The 18,673-nt window shown below is 49.2% G+C and overlaps 3 protein-coding genes across 4 annotated transcripts in view; 2 read left to right on the plus strand and 1 right to left on the minus strand.

Moving 5' to 3' along the window:
• The window catches only part of PCGF6 (polycomb group ring finger 6), a 62,067-nt gene extending 49,522 nt beyond the window's left edge, over positions 1-12,545 (plus strand). For both annotated transcript variants that reach the window (XR_016221955.1, XM_089314390.1), the window contains one exon: positions 12,260-12,545. Coding sequence is in view for 1 of the 2 variants with exons in the window: in XM_089314390.1 (XP_089170516.1) it covers positions 12,260-12,331 (72 nt within the window). In the remaining variant the exon portion in view is untranslated. The remainder of the gene's footprint in view (positions 1-12,259) is intronic.
• On the minus strand, positions 1,088-14,080 carry INA (internexin neuronal intermediate filament protein alpha). The gene is made up of 3 exons (XM_008270440.4): positions 13,016-14,080; positions 4,605-4,729; positions 1,088-3,046 (listed from the first exon to the last, which is right to left on the minus strand). The coding sequence occupies exons 1-3, from the start codon at positions 14,078-14,080 to the stop codon at positions 2,737-2,739; spliced, it is 1,500 nt and encodes a 499-aa protein (XP_008268662.2). The 3' UTR covers positions 1,088-2,736.
• The window catches only part of NT5C2 (5'-nucleotidase, cytosolic II), a 178,681-nt gene continuing 174,019 nt past the window's right edge, over positions 14,012-18,673 (plus strand). Inside the window, exon 1 of the mRNA XM_070057279.2 lies at positions 14,012-14,120. The gene's annotated coding sequence lies outside the window, so the exon portion shown is untranslated. The remainder of the gene's footprint in view (positions 14,121-18,673) is intronic.

The raw sequence follows: 18,673 nt of genomic DNA on the forward strand, positions 1-18,673 counted from the left end.
TACCTGGCTCCTGCCATCGGATCAGTGCGGTGCGCCGCCGCAGCGCACCAGCCGTGGCGGCCATTGGAGGGTGAACCAATGGCAAAGGAAGACCTTTCTCTCTCTCTCTCTCTCACTGTCCACTCTGCCTGTCCAAAAAAAAAAAAAGAACCATCAGGGAAGATTCCTACTTCCCTAAGTGAAGGGACTTTCTCTGAAGTAAAGACAACATAGCAGGCACTGCAGTCAGAAGACCAGGTCTAAATCCCAGGTCTGCTGCTTGCTGTACATTACACAGGGTCTTAACCTTGTTATTATTTTTTCTATTTATTTATTTGACAGAGTTAGAGAGAGAGAAAGGTCTTCCTTCCATTGATTCACTCCTCAAATGGCCGCTACGGCTGGCGCTGCGCCGCCGATCCGATCTAAGCCTGGAGCCAGGTGCTTCCTCCTGGTCTCCCATGGAGGGCCCAAGCATCTGGGCATCCTCCACTGCCTTCCTGGGTCACAGCAGAGAGCAACCCGGACCAGAACCCGGCGCCCATATGAGATGCTGGCACCGCAGGTGGGGGATTAACCAAGTGAGCCACGGTGCCGGCCCAACCACGTTATTTTGAGGTTCTACTTCTTCATTGGTAAAATAAGTATACAAATACTCTTCCAAAAGAATTGTATTTGTGAGGCTTGCATGAGGCAATTCTATTTACTGTTTGGTAGTATCTGATACATATTAAGTAGATACTGAGTAGACGGCAGCTGTTCTGAACAGGTGGGTGTCAGGATGCCAGGGGTCTCGTGGGGTGATGAATGTGAAAGGTGTCCTGGAGATCATTAATATGCTTTTCCGCAATCCCTCAGACTCATTTTATTGTCCTGTTGTCCTAACAGTTGATGTCCCTTTCTTCCCTCCGTTTCTCTGCCTCATGTTTCAGACCATTTTCCGTGTTACCCAGTGTTCTGACTTTATAACTGACCAACCCTGTAAGATGAATTCATGGCAATGAGTGGTGACTCCAACACAAGATACAAATTAGAGCCTCCTGGGCTGTCTGAGCCACAACAGCATTTCACACAGCCAGACTGCAGAAACCACAGGACACAAATTACGTCGGTGGGATTCGTGACTTTTAATTTTTTATTTCACTAATTGTCTTACAGGAAGTGTGAGGGGAAAAGACAGGGCTGGGCTAAGGGAAAGGAAACAGAGAAAAGTATCAAGATCCTCAAACTATTGAAGCATGTGCTAGGATAAGAAAGTTCACTGAAGGCATTGCGTCCTTATCACCACAGAGCTCTTCCTGGAGATGTGGCACAGACAGGGAACAAATCCAGCATCAAACTTGGCACATGTGGAAGTCTGGGCAATGCAGAGGCTGCACAGCTGGGCGGATGACCAGCTGGCTCCTCCAGAGTTCTCCCTCCCAGTGAGTGAGGAGGAGCACGTGCACTTCTCCTCCGGGCAGAGTGTCTTCCTCCCCAGCAGCAAGGGAGACCCGCCGAGCATGCAGCAGTGGGGGCAATGTTGGGGAGATGCTTTCAGAAGAGAGATTGCTTTGTTAGATTTGCTGGTGGTGTTGATTGACCAGAAGTGGTTTCTTTTACTCTCGGGCAGTAGCATGTGTCCTGGTGATAAAATGCCTTACACATAGCATTCTTAAAGGCATAGCAGAGTGAAAGCAAGGCCTCTTTAGGACCTAGACTAGTGGGGAGGGGAGACGTGGATTCTAAGGGTAAAGGCATGAAAAGGCTAATTCTACGTCACCACAAATGAACTGACAGAGGAAATGAGACCTTGACTTTTCCTGTCCATAGAAACACTCTACCTCTTCTAGCTTATACTACTAAATCTAAGGTCAGCTTAATCACAGGTTGGGTTACTATTACGTTGCCTCTAAAGGTAAGGTGAAAAGCTACATTCTTAGAAGTTTTTTCCTCTAGTTAATGGATTTAAAATCTGGTGAAAGCCTAAAATCTAAGAATCTTTTTCATTATCATATTTGTTGGGGGAACCCTTAAAATTCATCACTGCCATTTTTTTTAACCTACACAATTGAAAGGATATGAAATGGGCAGGGCTAAGTGGTTACACGAATCAGCATAACATGCATCTAATTTTACCCATGAGCAAAGAGAGCTAAAGGGGGTAAATTCTTTTAAGAAGAACTTAAAATGTTAAACACATTTTAAGGGAAGAATACTACACTAGACTTATTTTCCTGGATGAAAGAACAGATATGCAGACTTCAGGGAGGTGGGATGGAAAGTGTCCATTAAACACCTATCATTGTGACTTGGTTCTATCAACGGAATTGGATGTGGACCGTTGGTTATCATTGGCAGTGATCTTATGTTTTGGGTACCTAGAATAAGATTACAGAGTGGGGTGATAGCTGGGTATGGTGAGTGAACATAGGTTTTAATTTCAGTTCACAGCAAATGATGGTGATCACAGATTTAGCACCTGAGTTTGTACTTCCTCTGTAGCTGACTCATCTATCACTGTGAAACATGAACTTTAGGTGAGAAAGCTGTGTTCTTAGATGACTTCCCTGTGATTGCTCCAGGACTGCAGTGTACTCCAACCTAAGGGGTGATTTTTTTTTATTAGAGAAATAAGTATTCTGCCCTAAATATGAAATTGAAGCCTTGAAGACATTTTATAGTGGTGACAGGTGTTATGGTTCAGGAATAGGCTGTTTTAACAAGTCAAATGCATATTATTCCCTCTTAAGCATTAACATTTTTTAAGCAACAGAATTATATTTTTTGGCTTGAAATGGTGCTTTCTTCTATATTCGATTTCTCGGTTTTCTTAGTCGATATCACTGTCTCCTCCAATATTTCTTCAAAACTTTCCCCTATTTGGGAGGTTTTCTTGGAGGCTACCTTAGATGCCTCCTCGTCCTCCTCCTCTTTCTTAAGCGCCAGCCCAGAGGACGAGACTTTGGAGGTTGTGGAACTGAGGATTCTCGGCGGGAGCAGATAACTTGGATTGGGAAGTGGATTCAGCCCTGAAATGCTTAATCCACTGGTGCTAAAACGTGTCTCTTCGCCTTCCAGTAGTTTCCTGTAAATCCAACAGAGAAAAACCGCTCAGGAAATCAACTCACAACTTTCTTTCTTTCTTTTTAAAGAACTTAGCCTTCTGGTCCCTATTTATTTTAGATCAATTCCAAAGAATATTAGAGATCCTTCATGAGCTTCAGACCAATCAACTTTAATTCCAAGGCTCTACGAGTTGTAATTAGAGTGTGTGTCTGTGTGTTTGTGCACACACACTCCCTTTAGCACCAGCTGTATTTAAGACATTATCAGAGGGAAACCTGTCTTATTCTCAAACCTCCCCCACCCCTGCCCATGGCCAGATTACACTCCTTTTGGCAACTGGAGTCTACCAAGCTCTGGGAGATGTGATTTCCCTAATTAACACCTTAACTGCAACACTGACAGGAGGTGAGAAGTCCACAAAGAAGGGAGTCACTGCCTAATTCAACCTGAACTTGTGGTTTGTACTTTTTTAATGCACAAGGCTACAAAGGGAATGGAGCCAGCAATAACAAGTGACAGTGAATGACACTAGTTCAGATTTCCCCAGCCTGGCCTAAAGGACACCATAATGGAGTGGCCCCAACACCTTGCTTCTCACATCTCAAATAGTTTTTGTCATTTTGCTTTTCAAAGTCTCCAGGAGCTTTGTTCTGAAGCAGCATACATAGTATAAAGAACAGAAGGAAAAATATCTACACACGTTCAGTCAGCTCTGCTGTTTATCAGCACTATGTCTTTTTTTTAAGTTTTCATTTTTTAAAAGAAGACTTACTTATTGGAAAGGCAGAATCACACACACACACACACACACACACACACACACACACACAGAGAGAGAGAGAGAGATCTTCATGTGCTGACTCATTCCCCAAATGCCCACAATAGTTGAGCTTGGGCCAGGCTGAAGCAAATAACTCCATCAGGTGTTCCCATGTGAGTGGCAGGGACTCAAGTACTTGACCCTCATCTGCTGCCTCCTAGGAGCATTAACAGGAAGCTGGATGGAAAGCAGAGGCAGGACTCATCCCAGGTGCTCCAATATAGGGTTCAGGCAACCAAAGCGGTAGCTTAACCCACTGCACCACAATGCCCGTCCCAGCACTGTGTCTTTGAGCAAGTCACACAGTCTGTAGTTAACCTGAACCCAGAAAAATGTTATGAAGCATTTACTATAGTGCCTGGCCCACAACAGTCATTCAAAAAATAGCAGCTGATGTTACTACCTTTTTTAAAAAAGGTAAGTGTTAACTAAAACATTTCTTTAGGTAGGAATCTGGGGAGATATTTCATTTTTCAAAATTTTCTAATCTGTATAAACCCTGTTTTTAAAGTTAGAGTCTGACGGGTGTTTGTTTCAGCCTCTGTATGTTCACACTGTCCCCTTACATCCTTGGAGGCCTCTCCAGGACGAGTAAGGTTGGGCAGGTATATATTGAAGCAGAGAGATAGAGGGTGAGCTCACCTGGAAGGGGCCAGTCATTCCCTTCCTCATCCTCCCTCACTGATCAGAAACCAAGGTGCCTAGAACCACTTATTTGGATAGCATTGTCCCCAGGAAACCATGCCCTTTGAAGTACCTGTAAGCCGCTATCTCAATGTCAAGTGCCATTTTGACATTGAGCAAGTCCTGGTATTCCCGGAGGTGACGTGCCATCTCACTCTTGGTGTTCCTCAGATCATTCTCCAGCTGTCCAATGCTATCCTGAAAAGGGACGTACCAGAAATTCATTAAGATTTCCACAAGGCAAGGATTATCAACCCTGACTACACGTTAAAGCCACCTAGGGAACTTTATGTCCAAGCCTGTCCAGCAGGCTGGTTCTGGTTCGTGGGGATCCCTGTATTTGCAGTTTTCCATACAGGTCCCCAGGAGACTGCGACGCATGGTGGGGGTTGAGAACGTCTATCACCAGGCACATGGTTCCCACCTGTGCACTGCAGGCTGCGTTGTTTGCACGTCTGTCCCTTGCTTGCTGCATTGATGCTGAAGAACTCCACTGTTCATTTCCTTTCCAGACCCTACAGCCTCAGGTCAGGAGCTTAGACTCAAAAAATCAAACCGCGGAAAGCACAGAGAAAACCCCCAAGCCCTCTCTCCTGCCATTCCCTGCCTTAGTTGGTTTTGATGGTTTCTAGAGCTCTGCCTCTCAATCACTTTGCTGAAGGCATTTTGTATGACAGATAGGAGGAAGCAGAAGAATCCAAGTGGCATACCGAAATGATAACCTTTCTAAAAAAGAAACTAGTCTTGTGTAATAGTTTTGCTTCAAATTCTTTCAGGTGCAGAGCAAGGCATGGTAGTGAAACAGTTTTAAATTTGTGATCCTGGAGCAGCAAGGGTCTTTTAAAAACAAAGCAGGGGGCTGGCGCTGTGGTGTAGCAGGTAAAGCCACTGCCTGCAGTACTGGCATCCCATTTGGGTGCTGGTTGGAGTCATGGCTGCTCCACTTATGATCTAGCTCTCTGCTGTGCCTTGGGAAAGCAGTACAAGATGACCCGAGTCCTTGGGCCCCTGCACCCAGATGAGAGACCCGGAAGAAGCTCCTGGCTCCTGGCTTCAGATAAGCACAGCTCCAGCCGTTGCAGCCAACTGGGGAGTGAACCAGTGGATGGAGGACTTCTCTCTCTCTCTCTGTGTCTCTCCTCTCTCTGTGTAACTCTTTCAAATAAATAAATCTTAAAAAAAAAAAAAAAAAAGCAGGTTCTGTTGCTGACCTGTTGAAAACTGCAGCAGCTCTGGAATAGCATCTTACTCCTCAGCATGACCTGTACCCTTCCCTTGGCTCAAAGTGCTTCAGCCACCCTGGCAGCCTTTCCTTCTCCTTTAAAAAATACCAGGGTCAGAGGCCGTCGCTCTGGCATAGCGGGTAAAGCCACTGCCTGCGGTGCTAGCATCCCATATAGTCCCAGCTGCCCCACTTTCCATCCATCCAGCTCTCTGCTATGGCCTGGGAAAGCAGTGGAAGATTGTCTAGGTCCTTGGGCCTCTTTACCCATGAAGGGGACCAAGAGGAAGCTCCTGGCTTCTGATTGGCCCAGCTCTGGCCATTGTGGCCATCTGGGGAGTGAACCAGCAGATGGAAGACCTCTCTTTCTCTCTCTCTCTCTCTCCCTCCCTCTCTGCTTCTTTGTAACTCTGCCTTTCAAATAAAAATAATAATAATAAAAAAAATACCAGGTTCATTTCTGTCCCAGCTCTTTAGGTTGGCTATTGCTGCAGCCTAGAATGCCTTGTAGTGGGTCTCTACATGGCTAACTCCTTGTCATCCAAGATTTAGTTCACATGGCCTCTTCTCTGGCAGGCCTTCCTTATATGCAGTTGAAGTACTCTTCCTCTATCGATCCAGATCCAGCACATTGTCCTACCTCAAGTCAGGGCAGCTGCCAGCCCATGAAGGAACCTTGGGCAAACTGGAACAAGGTACCCTCAATGGGAGGATAAACTAGAAAAAGGTACCCTTGAAAGGAGTCACCCTGTTCTTAACTCTTATCATTATTTGAAATTATCTAGTTCATTAGTCTATTTTCTGTCACTTTTCTAACACAATTTTTCAACCTTGACTTTTTTTTTTTTTTTTTAAGATTTATTTATTTAAAAGGCAGAGTAACAGAGAGGGAGAGACAGAGAAAGATCTCTGGTTTACTCCCCAGATGGCCACAATGGCCAGGGCTGGGCCAGGCCAAAGCCAGGAGCCAAGAGGTTGTTCATCCAGGTCTCCCACGTGGGTGGCAGGGACCCGAAATACTTGAGCCATGTTCTACTGCTTTTCCCAGGCCATTAGAGGGGAACCAGATCAGAAGTGGAGCAGCTGAGACTTGAACCAGTGCCCATGAGGAATGCCGGCACCACAAGCGGTGGGCTCACCTGCTGCGCCAGAATACCCTCTCTGCCATCTTGACTTTATTTATGTACTGGGCTGAATAATTCTTTGTGTGGACGCTGTCTGTGCATTGTAGGATGTTGGGCAGCATCCCTAGCCTCTCCCCACTAGAGGCCCCAAGCACACACTCCCCCTCCCAGGTGGAGTCTCTTTGGGGGGTAAATCACACTTGGTTGGTAATTATCACCAACACAGGGACCCTTCTGTCTGTCCAGCTCACTCAGAAGCCCGGGGCCCAGCACAGGGCTCTGCAGTGGCTGAACGGATGACAGTTGAATGAATGAATGATGCTATGCGACACTTCCTCTTTTCTTATGACCTGAAAATGTGTGAGCAAATGGCACATATAATTGAACTTCAACTTTGTAGACATAAAAAAGCAAGTGATGGAGAGTTATTTGTATGATATAGTGTGGCAGATAAACATAATGGAAACCTCAAGAAAGTATTTGCTGTGGGGCCCTTGCAGATCCCCATGCACGGCGATGAGGAGGCAATAGAGAAAGGCAGGGCTGATACATTCGGGGGTGCAAACTTCTAAATCAAGAGAATTTGCAGGAAGAATTAAAATTCATGCCACCTACCTGTTCTATAAATATTGACAAGAATACAGCAAAGGAGAGTCTGTGTTGACTGATGGATCCAGAGCAAAAAATGATAGGCAGTGGGGAAAACACATATCACAGTAGACAAATGGCAGCTCGTTTCTTCGTTCCTTCCTTCCTTCCTTCCTTCCTCCTTCCTTTCTCCTTCCTTCTTTCCTTCCTTCCTTCCTTCCTTCCTTCCTTCCTTCTTTCCTTCCTTCCTTCCTTCCTTCCTTCCTTCCTTCCTTCCTCTCTCTCTCTTTCTTTCTTTCTCTCTCTTTTTTTTTTTAAAGATTTATCCATTTATATGAAAGAGTTGCAGAGAGGTGGAGGTGGAAAGAGATAGGTCTTCCATCCACTGGTTCACTCCCCAAATGGCTGCAACAGCTGGGGCTGGGCTAGGCCAAAACCAGGATCCAGGACCTTCATCCAGTTCTCTCACATGGGTGGCAGGGGCCCAAACACTTTAGCCATCCTCTGCTGCTTTTCCCAGGTCATGAGAAGGGAGCTGGATTGTACGTGGAGCATCTGGGACAGGAACCAGCACCATATGGGATGTCGGCATTGCAGGTGGTGTCTCTACCATCTATGCCACAGTGCTGGCCACCATTAATGCAACTATTTCAAAGTGTTAAAAGGTCATGAAGGCTTAAAAGAAATTTTATCAAGAAATTTTACTTGATGGCTGATATCTGAGGTTAAACTGACCTACAAGTAAGTCTGCTAGGAATGTATTAGGGTAAGAGATTCAACATTACTTTGGTAAGGGGGAAAGGGTCCTAGAGTGAAGGAAAAAGGGGCAGGCAGAAATGTTACCATATGAAAAGGAGAAGTGCTTTATGAGGAAAGAGGGTTTCCTCAAGACCTTTGGGTTGCAGTTTTTTGCCCTGCCATGGACATCCACCGTACCAGTTTTCTACATTTTAGTTTCTTCAACCTTTCCATTTTTTCATACGGAAAATCAAATTAATTCTTTTCTAAGGTGTTCTGAGATCTTCAAATTAGGATTCCAATTCAAAGGACCTTACAGTAGTAAATAATGAGTCTGTTATCTGTTAAATGAGCTAACAGGTATCTGAATAGTATGGCAAATAAGAAGCGCTCAGTAAATGCTACTGATTTTTATCGTTATTAATATCATGCCATGTGACTACCCATTTGAGGATACGGACAAGTCATGAGACCTCCCCACAACGCCTTAGATAATTAAGAAATGAATATTATAATGTATGATAACTCTTTAACATTGGATAGTTGGAAGCATCAGATTTTAAAAATATAACAATTTTGAATAAAACTCTTTTTAAAGTGGCTTATACCACTTACGGTGGTATAATGCAACCTTTTTCTTTCTCTCTTTTTTAAGCAATTAAGGGTCATCATAATGATTGATGATTTATCTATAATTGCGTGATGTCCTTCATCTTAGGCCACCTGAGGTATACTGGGCAGTGTCTGAGTTCGTGTGATTCACGCTCCCTGGTTTTCTTTGCCCTGAAAGATGAACTCATCTGCTGCTCCTTCTCCTTGACAATGGCTGACCCCAGGGTCCCCCTTCTCTTCCAGCTTGCGGCAGGTTTGGAACCCAGATAACCATTTTAGAATTATATGAAGTGAGGATGACTAGGCTGGGGCCATCTTCCTAATTTGGACGTAGTTGTTTTGTCTCATCTGCAGGTTAACAAAGTCCTTCAATAAACAATTATTTTTGTTTCTCTATTGTATTATCTGAATAAGAGGCTGCTAGGGAGCTGAGTTCTAGATAGATGAGGTTTCCTTGAACTTTACGTTACACATTTCACATGTCTACTTTAGGGATCAAAGTAGACAAAAAGCACAGTGGTGCTGCCTTCAGAAGGAATCTGCTGACTGCTGACTTCAAAGTCTAATCTCTTTGTCTGCACTCTCCTCCCCGCACTGGGCTGTGTCTTGCTTTGCCCTTCAAAAGCCCTGCCAAAGATGGCCTCCAGCTCGAAATCTGAGCCGAGCACCGCAGTCCGCCCCCTCCCCCAACCACGCAGCTGCTGCCGGCACAGCCCGAGGGAATCAGAGCCAGGCACTCCCCGCTCTAGCTTGGGTCTCTCCTGGAATAGCGTGAGCACCTTGATCAAGGATGAAGGATGTGGGCTGGGAAAAAGAACCAGCCACACTGGCATCTGCAGCGGAGCAGAGGAACCGCAGACAGTGCTGTGGATTTCATCCCTGTTGGGGAGGTTGGGAGGGGCCTCCGCCAGGCAAGCAGTAGTGAGTGCAGCGCTGTCTGATTGAAAGAGGCCATCCAGAACCACTGCTCTGCATGATCAATTTTGGTGGGGAGAGAGGATTTTCATATGTGGTCCACCCACAAGGCACTGTGTGTGCTTTATTCTTAATCATACCTTTGCTTTGTCCCTATGTTTTTTGCTGATTTTCCCTCCACCACATTCTAAAGTCATGCATTATATGTGTCTCTAAGCTGCTTTACTGAAAACTGTGTTGAAGGACAGTGCATGCCAAAGCCACTGTCCAGATCAACAGAATGCAGCACTTTCTCTGAAAATGCCTTGTCCCTGGGCCCCACCTGGGAACTGCTAAACCTGTATTTTTGGAAGTAGGCTTAGCAATTTTTTCTTTCAAATCCCCAGTTGTGTCACTGGGTTTAGGAGCTACTTGTTCATTTCTGAAAAGGAGATGTCGTGGTGGCCTAGGTGATAGTACTACAGTGAGACAGAGAGGGGCAAACAAAGCAAAGACCAGATGGAGCAGTTTTTTTCTTTTTACAGGGTAACTGTAGCTTTTATCTTGAATTCTAATTTTGGAAATAGATCTATCAAGCTATAGATTTATTTGCAGCCACTGCCACCTCCAATCTCCAAGGGGCCAGACCCTGCCTGCTATTTAATTAGGCTGTACTCCAATCTCAGGTTGGAGAGAAGAGGGCAGACTTGGCTCTTCTCCCTGGAGGCCATTAACCAGCAATGATCTTGATTGTTCAGCAAGGTCTTTCATGGAAAGCCTCAGCTTTCCAAGACTGACCATGGTACAGGTTTGGGACCCACGTACCCTCCAAGAACGTCCTGAGACAGCCTAGAACTGGGACTCTAGTGGTGCTGGGCAGCTATGTCAGGACCAGAATCACCCTGTGAAGATATGGAAAAGCCTTCAGGTTTCCAGAGGGTGGCTGCTTTTGGTTTTTGGAGACAATTGCCCTAGCTCTTTCTAACCTTTCCTCTCCCTTATTTCAGACTCTCATACACTATTGTGTACTTAACTATGTCACCTTGAATCATTCTTCACCCTTTCAAAAAGTGTAATAAGCTTTCTCTTCTCAAATAGGCTACCAGCTCTCTGGGGCAGTGACAATGTGACTTTAGTAGGGTGGGCCTTCCTGTGTCTCTTACAGGGTGCCAAGCTTAGAAAGGAAGATGGGCCTACGACAGACCTCTGCAGCTGAAGAAAGAGAACAACCTGCCATTACTGCAGTGAGAGGGGGAGGGGGAGAGGGCAGGAAAACAATGGCTGAATCTGTACAGAGGAGGCATTTCACCTTGGTCAGCACAAAGATTGTTAGAACAGCCAGAGGATACCACTGTGGCTTAGAACTTCAGTAGCAGGCGGGTCTGTGAGCCCCCACCTCAGCCTTAGGTCCCATGGGGTAGGAAATAGCTGTCTGTTGTCCGCTCTCCTCTTCCACGCCCATCAGCAGGTCCACTGGGGCTCTGAAGGCTAAAGCTGATGGGGGCAGCACTGCAGAGCTGCAGATGCCGCAGTTTGTTGTTGTTGGTTTTTGTTTTTTTTTTTTTTCATTTCCTACAGACCATATCTGCATGATCCTACTATTGGGTCATGCTAAGAAGCCTTTTGCAGTAAACAAGGCAGACAGCACTGTCACTCACTGTCTTACAAAGCAGGGACTGTAACAGCAAACAGAGGACATGGCAAAGTCCAATTCAGCTGGCAGTTCTGGGCAAGTTCTTTTTTGGAAATCCTGGGCTGGCCCTTCAGAAGGCCACCTAGTTCAAATTCTGAGGCCTCTAGAAGAAAACATAAGTCCAGTTAACCAAATGTGATTATTTCAGGCCATCCATGGGCGAGGTCACACAGTAGAAAATTCAAGTTGCACATTTTGAAGAATAGGAATATTTATTTACTAACCAAAACAAACAGTCCAAGCAGGCTCTCTTCCTTTATCAGAGAAATCATTTGTAAGGAACAACAAATACTGGTACATTGGTATTAATTATTTAGCTCTTGACCAAATAGTACTTTTGAGATTTCACTCCTTCCTTGGTTTTATTTTCTTACTCTTCCCTACTCCTGTTAACTTCAGCAAGTGTAAGCTTCAATCCTAGCTAGAATATTTGAAGTTTCTGGAATTCTATTCAAAAGAGCTTTTATTGCACAAGACTGAAGCACATGGTTTTGATTCTTTTCTGCACTTTTCACTCACCCTATTTCCTGCCTCTGTGCACTCAGTGCTTATAAACCCAGAATATCCAGTAAAGCTGATGATGCGGTAGCCTTTGTTGGAAGGAAGAAGCCAATCAATACCTTAGAATGTAGAAAGCTTGGAGGGTAGAGAAGGGCAGAAAAAAATAAGTGGCCTGTAACAAAGAAACCACCCCTTTGATTTAGCACAGGCACTGAGGATGGAAAAAATGTTAAGGAGATGGGAAATATCAGGTGGAACCTCACAGCTGCTGAGCAGATTAACTGGTTTTTGTTAAGTGCTAAGGCACCCATGAAAGAGAAAATCGATGATGCCCACGAGGTGACCTTTAATTGCAGGTGGCCAAGACTGAAGTGTTGGTATTGCAGAAGAAAAAGGATCAGACCCGTGAATTGCCTAGAGATTCCTAACTGGGACATGAGACCAGAGAGACAGCCTGAGATGGGAAGAACTCGAGATCAGCACCACGGACAGCTCCCAACCATTCCCGCCGGCTAACCAATGTATGCTTTTTAAAGGAAGAAATGTCAGGTCCAGCAGGGAGGTTGTGGCTACCTCAGTCATCACTCAGCTCTTCTGTTTCCAATCTCTACTTCTTTGAGAAAAAAAAAAAAATCAAAGAAATGCGATAGGACCCTTTCCAGTCCAGTACAGCAGAAACCTTCCCCCAACACCGAGGCAGACCATATCCCAGAAACACCAATTCCTGGGCTCACAGAAATCCTTTCAAAGTCAACCAAACAAGCCGCGGGGAGGCTGTCACCGGCTCCCATGGCTCACTTCTTATTGGGGGTGGGGACTGTCCTGCAGGTCGCCAGCGCGTGTGTGCCCACTTGCTAACAAAGAAGCATACATGTTAGAACTTCCAATTTTAAGGGGTCTTTTGTTAGAAGAGCTCAGACAGGAATCCAAGTGAGGGGCAGAGAAGGAGGGCTTCCAGGCTGCTAGAATTAAGAGCGGAGACTCCAGGGCTTTTTGTTCGCCAGCGCCTCCAGTCGGGGCTCTTCTCTCGCTCACCCTCCCTTCGGTTCCCAGGGCCCGTGTTCCAGACAGCGCAGACTCGAGCAGAGACAGAGTGCCCAGCCCTTCCTTACCTGGTAGCCGGCCACCTCAGCGCTGTGCCGCTCCTCCAGTTCCAGGATCTGCCTCTCCAAAGACTCGTTGGCCCCGCGCAGGCCCTCGATCTCGATGGTGCGTGCCTGTAGTTGGCGCCGGTACTCGTGGATCTCCTCGCGGCTGGCCCGGATGGCCTCAGTGCTGCGCGCTGCCTGCTCGTTCAGGTTGGCGAACTTGGACTTGTACCACTCCTCGGCGGACTGGAGATTCTTAGCGGCCAGGGACTCATACTGGGCGCGGATCTCCCTCAGCGCCGAGCTCAGGTCTGGTTTAGCCACAGCCACGTCCACCTCGGCCGCGGCCTGCGACGACGCCTGCAGCGTGGCCAGCAGCTCGGCTACCTCTTCGTCGTGCACCTGGCGCACGAAGGCCAGCTCGTCCAGCAGCGACTCTACCTTCTTCTCCAGGTCCAGGCGGGCCAGCGTGGCGCCGTCCACGTCGCGCTGCTGCGCCTTCAGAGCGCGCTCGGCGCCCTCGCGCCCGCGGCTCTCCTCCTCGCAGCGGGCCCGCAGCCGCTGCACCTCCTCGGCCAGCCCGTCGCGCTCCAGCAGGGCCTGCGCGCGCGCCGAGCTCGCCTCTTCCAGCTGCGCGCGCAGGTCGCGCAGCTCGCGCTGGAAGAGCTCGCCGACGCGCGACGGCTCGGCGTGGCGCTGCCGCAGCGCGGCCAGCTCGGCCTCGAGCGCCCGGTTCTGCGTCTCCAGCTGGTGCACTTTCTCGATGAACACGGCGAAGCGGTCGTTGAGGCCCTGCAGCTGCTCCTTCTCGTTGGTGCGGATGATCTTGTACTCGTTGGTACGCGCCGCCGCTTGACTCAGGTCCAGACCGTCGGACGCCGGTAGCCGGCGGTAGGCCAGGCCCAGGCCGAGGGACGAGGCCGAGGAGCAGGCGCCCGAGGAGGCCACATTGCAGCGGGTCAGCGACTGCGAGCGGAAGCCGCCTGCGCCGCCGGCCCCGGAGAGGCGCGCGGACAGGCGAGAGCCGTCCCCGAACACCTTGCGGTAGGAGGAGGCGGAGCACAGGTAGTGCTCCGAGCCAAAGCTCATGGTGCCGGGATCGGCGCCGGGCGTGCGGCTGCGGCTGGAGGTACGGAGCAAAGGCGAGGTGGGCAGGCGGGGTGCGGCAGGGCGGTGCGCACCGGCTTTTAAGGCGCGGGGGGCCGGGGCGGGGCGCGGGGGGCGGAGCTCCAGCTCCGGGCCAGGCCGGGAGAGGGAAGGAAGGGGGGCACCCAGGAGCGGGGGCGGGGAAGCGCAGTGCCTACCGCAGCTGCGCGCGACCTACCTAGGGCGCGGGGACAGGCCCTAGTGCGTAGAAGCCGCCTTCCGTCCGCAGCGCCTCTTCCCCCGAAAATCGAGTGCTTTGAAAGAAACTTGAGCTCAGGGGTCTCCCACCCGGAGACCACGCGCATCTCTGTCGCGTCCCTGGCCTGTATCCCGCCTTCCCCCTCTGACCCACCGGGAGGGCAGGGCTTCCTGGGAGATGTGCCCTTCACCCATCCCCATCCCTGCGTTCCTCAGGGTGAGTCCTGCTTTTCCGGACGAGGCCCTGTCCCCCACCTCGGGCTCCCGGGTTCCCAGAGGGAAAGTGTGTCTGCGGCTCTCCGAGAGCAGCTGCGGGGCTGGGCCTCTGGAGATCCCGGGATGGGAGGGTGCGACGCCCGCCCGCCTGGGAGGCCCCGGAGATGGAGATCGGTAAAGACAGGGAGTGGTGCACCGAGCTGAAGCTGGGGAGAGTGGGAAGAAGAGGTGGTAGAGGAGAGAGGGGCCAGGCCTGGAAGAGGAGGAAGCTCTGGGAGTTACTGGGGCCGGTCCACAGGGCACTAGTGCGGTACAGATTAGAATCACAGATGCGAGAAGGGGCTGCAGACTTCGTTTTTCAAGCACTTTTTTTTTTTTAATTTTGTTCATTTGCTTATTTTCATTTTATTTGAAAGGCAGATAAACCAAGAGAGAACTACTTAAATACAGATGGGTTTCCACGTGCTTGTTCACTGTCTAAATGCTGGCATCTGCCAGGACTGGGTCAGGCTGAAGCCAGGAGCCAGGAACTCCTGGGTCTCCCATGTGGGAGGCAGGGACCCATCATCCTCTGCCTCCCAGGGTGTGCATTAGCAGGGAGCTGGTTCAGAAGCACAGAGTCGCTGGGACTGGAACCAGGAAGTCTCACAGCGGGTGCAGACACCCAAGGTAATGACTTAAGTTGCTGTACCACTGCACCGAATGCCTGCCCCAAGCGCTTTATTTTAAAACATTTCAGGCCGGCGCTGCAGCTCACTAGGCTAATCCTCTGCCTGTGGCACCAGCACCCCGGATTCTGGTCCCAGTTGGGGCTCCAGATTCTGTCCCGGTTGCCCCTCTTCCAGTCCAGCTCTCTGCTGTGGCCCAGGAAGGCAGTGGAGGGTGGCCCAAGTCCTTGGGCCCTGCACCCCATGGGAGACCAGGAGAAGCACCTGGCTCCTGGCTCTGGATCTGCAGAAGCAGCCATTTGGGGGGTGAACCAACAGAAAAGAAAGACTTTTCTCTCTGTCTCTCTCTCTCACTGTCTAACTCTGCCTGTCAAAAAAAATTTTTTTTCAAAAGGAGCCTTTTAAAACTGCTTGGGGGGTTTCACCTAGAAAGAAATTGGATCTGGCTGCTTCTAAGATAGGAAGAGCTGGGCTGGCATGACGGGAGGAGGTGGGGTGTGCCATTTGCTCACGAAATGTGCTCTTTCTTTCACAGCTGGCCCCATCACTCGCCACTGAAGTGCCCTTACCTACTAAAGTCATTTACTTTTCCCGTTTGGCCCAGTGGGCATTTGCAGTCCAGCCTCTGTAAGTCTTGCAGGACAGGCCCTCATGTGGCTTTGGAGAACTAGCCACTTCTGCAGAGCTCTCTCTGTACAGAAGAGGTCCCTGCAAGCAGATTAACCCTCAGGAGCTGGGAAGAGCACTGGTGACTGCACTGGCCTCCTTTAACACACAGTGGAAGGAATTTCAGAATGGGCTCTAGACAGATGTAGACAGATGAGGCTGGGAGGGGTCAACATGGGGTTGTCGGTAGGCGCTCTCAGGGTTATACCGTGGTGCAGGATGTGGGCCTCGCTTCAGAGACGGACTAGCAGGACTGTGTTGGTTGTATTCCAGACTTCCAGACTGAGGGCTGGTTTTGGTCTAGAAATCTCCAGGTGTATTTCTAGGATATGTTTATTTCCTCTCATGGGGGCAGGGTCACATGATATTACCTGGGGAAGGCCAGCCAAGAAAGGGGAAGAGGAATCTTTTTTTTTTTTAAGATTATTTATTTGAAAGGCATAATTATATAGAGGGAGAGAGAGAGAGAGAGAGAGAGCAACAGCTGGAGCTGGGCTGATCCAAAGCCAGGAGCCAGGAGCTTCTTCTGGATCTCCCACATAGGTACAGGGCCCAAGGACTTGGGCCATCCTCTACTGCTTTCCCAGGCCATAGCAGAGAGCTAGATTGGAAGTGGAGCAGCTGGGACTTGAACCAGCGCCCATAGGAGATGCTGGCAGTGCAGGTGGCGGCTTTACCTGCTCTGCCTCAGCTCCGGTCCAGGAAGGGGGAATCTTATGGAATTCTGGAGCATACCTCCTGCCTATGCTTGATATCGTGTGAGACGGTGGAGTCCAGCTGCAGCCTCCCCATCTGGTTGCTTGTCACAGACCAAATACTTGAGCTGGGGGGACTTAATTCTGAGGTCTTTGGGCTCAGAAAGTCTTGGTGAAGAATGAGATGGAAGTGTGCTGACACCACCAAGTAATCAATCATTGTCTGCCAGCCATCATGGCTGCACTTTTACACAGGTCTGCCTCCTTCTGGCTGCTGTTCAAGGTGGCCGTCACTCTAATCCTACAAATAAGATACAGAAGCTTAGGTGCAGCCTAAGCACAAGGTCACCAGCCAGCAAAGACAAGCACGTGTTCTTTCCTCACTGCATAATTCTCCTTCTCAGTGCAGTGAGACTCTTGAAGACTCCAAGCAGCCAGAATGGGGCCGAGTGGACTTCAGAAGAGTTTTGGCCAATAACAAAATCAGCAGGCTGGTTTGTAACTGAAAGAGTACTGGACTCAGAGTCACAGGTGATGGGTTGGATTATGGCTTCTTCCACTTAGTAAGCATGCGGGGCCTCCCAGGGTCATGGAAGATGATGTGAGTGAAGGTGCTTCCTAAGCTGTACAGGTGGAAGGTGTGACTGTTGTCATCACCCTCTTTCAAATGTAAAGTCACTGCTTTGCATCCATCTACACCAGAATCTGAGCTGGGTTGGGTGAGGAGATTACAGGAAGTCTTGTACCACACCCTTGCACGGGCTGTCCTTGGGAAGAGAGAATACAGCGAACTTTGTGGGACCAGAGGCCTGCAGTGAGTGTGGCAAAGTGGAAACAACTGCAGGCAATGAGAAGATCTTAGTTCTGGGCTTTCATTCCGTCTTATTTCAGCCATGTTATTAAGGACTACTAAAAATCACCAGAGTCAGCCGGCGCCGCGGCTCACTAGACTAATCCTCCGCCTTGCGGCGCCTGCATACTGGGTTCTAGTCCCGGTCTCCCAGTCAGGGCGCCGGATTCTGTCCCGGTTGCCCCTCTTCCAGGCCAGCTCTCTGCTGTGGCCCGGGAGTGCAGTGGAGGATGGCCCAAGTGCTTGGGCCCTGCACCCCATGGGAGACCAGGAGAAGCACCTGGCTCCTGCCTTCGGATCAGCGTGATGCGCCGGCCGCAGTGTGCTGGCCGCGGCGGCCATTGGAGGGTGAACCAACGGCAAAGGAAGACCTTTCTCTCTGTCTCTCTCACTGTCCACTCTGTCTGTCAAAAAAAAAAAAAAAAAAAAATCATCAGAGTCGAGAAGGCATTTGGTGCAGCAGTTAAGACTCACCTGGAGATGCCTGCATCCGGTTCCAGCTGATGCTCATGCTGGGAGGCAGCAGGTGTTGAGTACAATACTCAGACCTCTACTACTCATGTGGGAGACTAGAATTGAGTTCTGGGCTCCTGGCTTTGTCCTGGCCCAGCCCTGGCTGTTGTGGGCATTTGGGGAGTGAACCAACAGAATGAGCATCTCTGTGTCTATCTGTTTAATTATGTCCTGGTTGCAGTTCTACCTTCATTTCTCTTTCAGTCCTCGAATAGAAGCAGTACCCTAAAGGCACAATGCATATAGAACAGTAGAAAGTGAAGCAAGAGGGCAGAATAATCTAACAAAGGGTGGCCCTGGACAATCTGCAGTGGGCTGTGTCTGGCACTTTCTCAGCAGGGGTTCCCAACTGAGCTTTCCCAGTAGAGCTTGTCCCTCCCCTTTCTTGTCATCCCACCCTACCCCACAGGCCCAGACGTTTGGCTTTAATAAATTTAGCACAAAGCTGTCCTTCGAAGGAGTCCTCTTGGCTGAGCCTCAATCCGTAACTCCTTCCAGCTGGCCAGGTTTCCTGAGGAAGTGCTCTGTGCATGCCAGGACTGTGTCTCCATCTTCTTTCCTCCAGTGGCGCACTGAGGCCTGTGCACACATGGACCAGTCATCCCGTTCTCTCACATGCCACACCCTCCGTAGTCTCTCCGTGGCACTTGGCTGTGCTGCCCACTCTCCCTAGTTTCATGGACTCAGTTCGTGGCCTTCTACTCTCCCTTTATACACCCTTTTTTAGATA

Source organism: Oryctolagus cuniculus, chromosome 15 (genome assembly GCF_051225735.1).
Source record: "Oryctolagus cuniculus isolate XC-2025 breed Fujian yellow rabbit chromosome 15, ASM5122573v1, whole genome shotgun sequence".
Lineage (NCBI taxonomy): Eukaryota > Metazoa > Chordata > Mammalia > Lagomorpha > Leporidae > Oryctolagus > Oryctolagus cuniculus.